General features: G+C 58.1%; 1 protein-coding gene across 2 annotated transcripts in view; it reads right to left on the bottom strand.

The window, feature by feature from the left end:
• Window positions 1-1,533: 1,533 nt before the first annotated feature.
• The window catches only part of HIVEP3 (HIVEP zinc finger 3), a gene marked incomplete at its 5' end in the record, with an annotated part of 56,731 nt that continues 50,080 nt past the window's right edge, over window positions 1,534-8,184 (bottom strand). Inside the window, 2 exons of one of the 2 annotated variants that reach the window (XM_080802163.1) lie at window positions 1,534-2,738; window positions 3,750-4,663. In XM_080802163.1, coding sequence (XP_080658289.1) covers window positions 1,926-2,738; window positions 3,750-4,663 — 1,727 coding nt within the window. In that variant the 3' untranslated portion in view covers window positions 1,534-1,925. The remainder of the gene's footprint in view (window positions 2,739-3,749; window positions 4,664-8,184) is intronic. The other variant, XM_080802162.1, reaches the window with a different exon arrangement.

Below are 8,184 nucleotides of genomic sequence, written 5' to 3'. Positions count from 1 at the left end.
AGCTGACCTCACCCCTCGCGCCCCGGAGCCCAGCAGACCCCCAGGGAGGCCCTTCCCCGTTGTCCGGAACTTGGGGCTGGCCTGTCTACTCAGCAGAGGCCAGGCAGGGAAAGGCCCTGAACTGGCAGAGAAGGGAATTACAGCCTCAACCCATGTCTTGTCTGTACAACTGCAGCCGCTCAGGAAGCCCCAGGCACAGGGTTCGTTCGCACAGCCTGGCTGAGGCCTGGGGACCGGCCAGGGACTCGGCTGCTCTGTAAGGTGGTTTCAGCACCTAGCCCCGGTGGGCCGGGGCCATCGTCCCTGTGGTTTCTCCCCCTCTGTAGAAATGAAAGAAAAGAAATTCTGGAAGGTTGGGAGAGAACCCGCCTCTCCCAGGGCAGGGTAAACATGAGTTCTCTATTTCACCTTGGGATTCTCATTTCTGGTCATATTATTTCTCTTACAAAGCAGGTTTTTGCCCCCAGGAAATACAGAGCAGTTTCTTGAGGGAGGAGACAAGGCTGAGGGAGGAGACGCTGCCTAGTACTGATTGCTTTGGAGAAGAATTCAGTTGATTTAGGACAATTCTTCTAGGTCAAGAGAATCTGAGGAGGCTGGGAGAGATACCAAATACCATCCTGTGTGTGTGTGTGTGTGTGTGTGTGTGTGTGTGTGTGTGTGTGTGTGATTTTTCAAAGAGATTTAAGCCAACAAACAGGCCTGGGCAGTTCCCAGCAGTCATGGTTTTGGGTGCTTCCTGGGGGGTAGTGGAGGCTTGACAGTGTGTGGGGTGGGGATGAGAGGAGGAACCCAGTCCTGCTTTTAAAAAGAAGTCCAGAAACGAGTCCCTATACACTTACACTTCCAGTTCTGAGTACTAGAAAAGCTCAGCCATGGAAGAAATAGGGCCCTTTGAGCCCTAGGGACCAAACATGCAACGAAACCCAAGCCCTGACCTCGGTAAGGCAAGGCAATAATACACCTTGGATCTTGACCCCTAGGGTCTGGGCCCTGTCACTTTGGCCTTGTGGGTAGTTTCTAGAACAAGGGAGGCAGTCTGTAGCTGGGGGCCTGAAGCAAGGCCCCATTTGGGTCCCCAGGAACCAGGACATGAACAGTCGGGGCTCCTTTCGCAGCTTAGGGGCTAGGGGTGGGGATAGAGGGGAGGGTTTGAGGGTGGGGCCTGGGGGAATTTGTCAGGATGCCAGGAAGGGTCCACAATTCAGGCCACCTGGGTATCAGGGAGCCTTGGCGGAACCAAAAAGCTCCTACCTTCTGTCTGCTCCTCTCATGTGTGTTGAAATCCTAAGAAAGGTAACATTTTCTTTTCCTCGGGAAAAAGAAAACTGGAGTTTTCTGAGAGGCTGAGTGGGGTCCCCCTGCCTTGGGCCACTGACCTTCTGCTGGCAGTGAGGGTGGCCGGTAGCTGGAGTGGAATGAAGTGGGAATAAATAGGAACCATGAACATCTGTACATAGGAGTGCTTGCTTTTACATTTAATTATATATTTTTAAAGTTTTTTTGTTCTTTTTTTCCTTTCTCCTTCAGTGCATCCCCTCTCCCTCAGCACGTGGCCACCTCTTGACAGCCCTGGGGGGTGGCTGCAGACCACAGTGGCCCAGGCTGAGGCCACACCTACACCCTTGCTCAAAAAAAGCACAGAATATTCACAGCCTCAAACTCCTCGTGGGTTGGTTTTTGTTTTTGTTTTTTATGTGTGCGTGTGTTTTGTTTGTTTCTTTTCAAGCAACAAAAGGTACAGAAAAAGGCACAGGAAACTGCATACGTGGGAAGATAGAACAGTTGGGTGCTGAGCAGAAGCTGTTTGGACAGACGGACAGATGGGAGAAGGAGCCCGTGAGAGCAAGATGATTCGAGGAAGTTGGCTGGAAATGTCTGTTGCTGAACACCGGAAGCCAGATGCTGAAGCAGTCGGCGAGAGGCTAAGTGCTCGGGGGGCCCCTGTCCTTGGGCTGGTGGGGAAGTGCCTCAGGCCCCCCACTTCCTGAGGGCTCGGGGGAGCCCTGACTGGTCCTGGGTTCCCCAGAGAGGTTCCTCCTCCGGGCTGGGAAGCGAGTGGAGGCCTCTGCCAGGCAGCCCACGGAACTGCTGCGGTCCAGGGGTGAGGCTGCGGAGGCCACGGGGTTGGCCAGTGTGCGTGGTGACTCCAAGCGGGGGCTCCAGGACTCTGGCCTGCGGCCTTGGGGTAGCCGGGGCGAGGCCTCGGGCGGGGTGTGGGGGCTGTGGGTGGGCACAGGCTCTGCGGGCACCTCAGCCACTCGGGGCTCCCAGTCAGGAGGTCTGCCCAGGCCCCCACTCGTCCTCTCCCTCTCCTTGGGGTAGTCCCTGCCCTCCAGCTCCGACGAGAGTGTGAATTTGGATACCTTAGCCACAGGGGACACGGAGGCTGACGAGCTCTCGGTGGGACTCCAGCGGCCTCGCTCCTGGGCCTCCCGGGCCCCTGTCAGGTCACTGCCACCTCCTGAGAAGCCACTGACCCAGACGGCATTGGGCCCCGGCAGCAGGGTGGGGTGGGCCCCCGGCCGGGCCTGCACCATCTGGATCCCGCCGATGGGAATCAGGGGGCACGGGGCACGGGTCAAGTGCTGGGAGTGCAGAGGGAGATGGCTGAAGATGTTCTCCTCTGTCCGGGCTGGGATGTGGCCATGGAAGTCATGGGGGGCTGAGAAGGGTCGGGAAGAGGGAGGATGAGCAGGGCCTGGTGAGCAGGAGGGGCTCCGGGATGCGGTCTTCTGCTGGGGTCAGAAAAGAAGACAGGGTAAGGCAAGGGCTAGGTGCTGGCACATGGAGACCCCCGCCGCCTAAAGATGAGGGGCAGGGGGCTCGCCCGAGATGACAGAGGAGTCTTGGCTGAGCTAGGGCAGAAGCTGAGCTCCGACCCCCGGCCCGTGGTGCCGCCCTGTCCCCAGCCCTGAGGTGATCATGAGCACACGAGTCCCCACGGTCTTCATGCCTCGGGCCAGCACACCTGACCCTCTGTCTCGATCCTGCTGCCTCTCCTGCTCCTGGCGTGGTCTTGACCCAACTCTACCCTTGGAAATGAGCTCCCACTCCAGGTTCTTTACACTCTCCCACCATCAGCAATGATAATGTGACACCAAAAGGGAAGATTCCCAGCCCGTGCTCCTCCAGGAGCCTAAGCCTCTGAGCAATGGTGTCGATGCTGCTGGTAGGGGAGGGTGGCATTGGGTTATGACAATAGGGCGACAGAAGAGGCACTGGGAGGTAAAGGTAAGCTGACAGGGATGGAGTTGGAGGTGACGGGAGGGTGCTGGGCTGCCGACGTGGGAATGCGGATGGAGCTGACCCAGCGGTGGCCGGCGCTTGTTAGCTTAGTAATGGTGGAGATGGCGCTGGGGGCGGGGACAGGGAGGGTGCTGATGGACAGTGATGGTTTGGCAAGAATGGCATTGGTTGTGGTGTCCCTGAGGCTGCTGGTGACAAGGGCTGCTGGGGAGGTGGGGTTGGGGGACTGGGAGGGGAATGGCACAAGCCTTTCTGCCTGCATTCAAGACCACTCCCCGTGTCCATGCCCTGCTGCTTCCAAGGCTACCCTGGCTGGCTCTGGGGGTCCCCGTGGGGTGCCTGTCATAGGAGGCACCCCACAAACTTCTGCTCTGTTAGCAATCACCCAGCCGGCCGCACCTAGCTACGGGTCTGATGCCTCAAGGAGGAGTACACTGTGCCCCCCTATCCCCCCACCCATCAGGGATGAGCAGCCCAGACACTTAGGGGCAAGAACTCACCCACGTGGAGGCGTAGGTCTCGGGGCTTCTGCCAAGAAGCTTGTGAGGTAGAGGCACGGGCCGGTAGAGAGCCCGCGGGGCCAGCCCCGAGCCTGGGCCGCGTTCGCCTCCTGAGGGGCTGCCCGGCCCAGCCAAGGCCCACTTCCCTGGCAGCGCCGACCGTGGCGGTGACTCGGCCTGGCCCGGGGACCGTCTCCTGGTGGGTGAGTGTCTGGGGGGGCCCGGGTCCGGGGCCCCCTTGCGTTCGGGGGGCGGATGCGCTCGAGAGGGCAGTTCCCTTCCCAGGGGGCGGGGGGTGAGAGGAGATTGCTCGAGCCTTGGAGACCCACAAGGGAGAGGGCCCGTCTGGGGGCCAGGCGGGCTTGGGGTGGAGGCCTGTGGCTCTCGGGTCGGTGAGTGTCGCTGGGGAGACGAGTCGCTTTTGGTTAGTGAGTGTTTGTGGGTCAGTGGTGGGCGGCTGCCTGAGTCTTTGCTTGGGGACCACGGCCTTCTTGGGGACGCAGCCTTGGAGCTCAGGGCTGAGCCTGTGTCCTTCTCCACTGGGCCTGGAGGGGCCGGTCCCAGCCGGGGGAGGCATGGGGTGCTGAGGCAGGACGTGGAGCCACTGCCAGCTGCCAAGAGCTCCGCTTCCAACCCTGAGCTGCCCCGCGTGGCCTGGCTGCCCGAGGTGGCATCTGGGGGCTGAGGGCCCGGACTGGGGGAGGAGTCTGCTGGCAGCGGGGCCAGCCGGCCAGGCGGGGGTGCCTCCGAGGCTGGTCCTGATGGCTCGTCCTGGCTCTCCTCTTCATCCTCATCCTCGTCTTCGTCCAGGTCTGAGTCCGAGTCTGAGTCCTCCAGGTCTGAAAACTGGTGCTCTGCCACGGCCTCTGAACCCTCTCGCCCTTCTGAGTCCTGGAACGGGTCATCACTGGTTCCTGAGGGGTGGACACAGGAGGCCCCAGGGTCACAGCCGGCCCCACGTGCCACTGCCCTCTATGCCCCTGTCCTTGTTTGCAAACCGGGCCTGATAGCTGTGGCCATGGTCCAAGCTTGTGGAGAGAATGGGGGCCACAACACCTATAGGAACACTACATAAAGAATCCCAGCGAACAACAGTTAACTTGTAACTACCCTGGGCCAGGTTCCTTCTAAGACCTTCACGTGTGTTAATTCATCTAATTCTCAAATGCTCCAAGAGGTCCCACTGTTCTTATCTTCATGTTACAGTTGAGGGAACCAAGGTAAGTAAGATTAAGTAGCTTGCTCAAGTAAGGTAAGTCCCAGGGCTGGGACTGAACCATAGCCAACGAGACAAGCCTTTCTGTTGGTTTGTCTCTTCACTAGGATTTCAGGATAGGATCCCCTCTGAGCCTGTGCAGTCACCTTGCTGTACTGTCATCTCCCCTTTTGTCAAACGAATGTGACACTCTCACCTCCTTCACAGGCTTGGCCAGGAGGAATAACCACACGGGGCACAGAGAAATGGCTCAAATAATTATGGCCACTCAATACATTCATGAAGAAATCTAGTATTCTGGGACCCAGCAGCCAGGCAAGCTGGTCCAGCAGCACTGGCCATGGTCAGTCTAAACACACACCTGCCACCCCGGCCAGGCTGCTGCTGGCTGGCCCAGTAGCATCGGGCAGGTGGCAGGTCCTGGCCTCTGGGAGGGGGAGGAGTGGCTAAGCTGGCCTCAGACCGCACAGCAGGGTCCCGTCCCAGCCGCTCTTGTCCAGAGGACGCATTGCCCTTGGAGAACTCCGGCTGCTCCCAGTGAGGAGGGAACAGACTTCTGGAATACCTTCAGGTCTGGCTGCTGGTGGGGCAGCCCCAACCAGCCAGGTCACTTCTAACATGACACCAGTCAAGTGTGGGCATCCCTGAGATGGGCACCAGTCAGGACTCTGGGGAGAGCTCTGCTGACATCTGGCCCACCTGTCAGGCTCCTGAGGGTTTGGGTCATGCCGGCCCCCCTCTGGGCTCATTGTCAGCACCCATTCCACCACCAACCAAGAGAGCTGGACACATAAGCTGACTTGACCATGGCCGGGCTTCCAAACTCCACCATGCCCCAGCGGCCCTGCAACTGGAAAGCCTGGTGTTCCTGCTTGTGAACAGCTCAGCATGCAGCGGTAGGAGGCCTGAAGTGGATGCTGGTGGGTCAAAAACCATGGGGTGGAACTGGGGTTGGTAGATGAAGGGCGGGTCAAGGGACCAAGGGCAGGGTCTCTGGGCCACCAGGAGCAAAGGGGAAGGCAGGAGGGATGTGGTGGGGGGGGGGGTATGCAAAACACAGAGTTGCAGTGCCCCAGGCCCTGCCTCAGACCTAATTTCAGACCCAGCAGTTCACCTCGCCTCACCCCTCATTTACATATGGGGAAATCCAGGCCCAGAGGGGGCAAGGGCTTCCTCCCCAAGATCAGCCAGGGAGCACTGGCTGAGTCAGGACTAAGGTTTACAACCCTTGCATTATTACTCTGCCAGTATAAAATGATATTTATGCACCGAGAAGCAGGAAATGGTCTGGGTTTGGATCCCAGCTTTACCCTTCCTAGTTGTGTGGTGTGCAATTGACTTTCTCCGTGTTCAGTTTCCTCATCTGTAAAATGGGGGAAAGAGCAGTAAAAGTCACCTGATGAAGCTGGTAGGAGGATCCTGAGGGTCTGACATATAGTAAGTACCCAATACAATTTAGCAAATACCTCAAGTACCCCAAAATGCCAAGCAGATGGTCAGCCTTGCAAGCATCTCACAGTTGATGGTCAGAAGGGTAGTTCTACTTGTGAGGGAGAGTCAAGACCAGTGTCCCCTGATATCCAGCAGAGATATCTTTATGAATGAGGAAGTGGAGGCCCAGAGTGGCCTGCCCTAGGCACCTAGGGCAGGAATGATGGAAGCCAAGGGTCCCCTGTCTAGAATGGGGTTCACCAGACCCCTTGCATCTGGGCTCCTGAAGGACTGTGTAAGATGCCCTTGCCCGGGGGGTCCATCCCCAGTGGCCCTCACGGAGCTGCCAGTCCACTGCTGGCATCACCAGCAAGCCTCCATCCACAAAACCCAGCCGGCTTCAGGCCAGGGATCAAGGAGGAAATGCAGAATGAAGCCTGCGAGGGTGGCCAGGGAGTCTGGCCACACGGTGGCGCTGGTGCCCAACCTCCTCACTGTTGGGGGCGGGGCTTGGTGGGGGGGGGCGTGGAACCTGGCCACAGGGAAGCTGTGTTCCCAAGCACCACTTGGCATCCTGCAGAGAGGCTCCTCCCAGAACCTTCCTCATCATCGTGGGAAGCGGAGACTCCGTCCTTCCCGTTTCTTAAGCCATAAACCTCGGACTCATTCCTGGCTCCTTTTCTCTCATGCCACCACCATCCCCCCTCGTGGTAGCAAAACCTGTCGGCTCCACCTGCGGAATGTTTCCAGAACCCTACCACTTCTCCCCACCTCCGTCCAGTCCAAGCCAATGCGGGCTCGGCCTGACAGCTGCCTCCAGCCGCACCCTGTCTTGACCGTCCTCTGCACACAGAGCGGGGACATTACTCCACCGCACAGCCCAGCCCACCCCTTGACCTTCATGGCCCTGTTCTCTGAGTTCATCCCCCGCCCCCCCGCTCGGGTCCTCAGGAGCTCTGTACCTTCTGTTCCCTTTGGGGGAGAGCCCTTCCCCAGACCCCCCCCCCCAACCCCCCGCCGACTTCCTGACCACTCCCCTCACGCCAGAGCGAACCCTTCCCACATCTCCCAGCCCCTCACGCGCATCTTTGCTTCCTACTCATTGACCCTGTCCTATTCTGCATTTGCTCGCTGCCCTGCTCCCTTGGAGAATGTAAGCTTTCAGAGTAAAACATATAGTTTTATTCACTGTGGGATCTCCAGCAGCTTGAATAGGGCCTGGGATAGAGCCGGTGTTCAGTAATTACTTCTAGAATAAATGTGCTGATTTTATCCTCAAACGAGGTGGGTATGGTTATCCTTTTTTGCCTCATTGGGAAACTGAGATTGGGAGAGGGGCAGGGACCAGCCCTGGGTCCCTCAGTGGACCCTCGGTGCGTCCCAGTCGCAACTTCTTGACTCTCCCTGGGCGGGCTCTGAGTTCAGGCTCTGGCTCCCCCAGGTCCAGCCCAGCAGGCACTGAGGTGGTGTACAGCCAGCATTTTTGTGTCACCTTGAGCAGCTGCCTCTACCTATCTGAGCTTTAATTTCCTCAACTGAAAACGGGGTCACACAAATTCCTACCACTCGCTATGAGGAGTCAGTGAGACAACAGGTGTAAACGGCCTAATGTACATTCTAGATAAGCACGGTGACCCCCCCATTCTCATTTTGGTGGGAACAGCCCCAAGTTCACCGTGTTTAGTGCAGTAAAGGTGATGTAGTACACCTAAAAGGAAACATGCTTTACCTCTTCTGAAAGACTGTAAATGGATCTTGAAATCAGAAAAACAAAGACACGCGTGCATG

This window comes from Martes martes, assembly GCF_963455335.1.
Source record: "Martes martes genome assembly, chromosome: 4".
Classification (NCBI taxonomy): Eukaryota; Metazoa; Chordata; class Mammalia; order Carnivora; family Mustelidae; genus Martes; species Martes martes.
The sequence above is the reverse complement of the archived record's forward strand: the minus strand, read 5'-3'. Positions and strand labels throughout refer to the sequence as shown.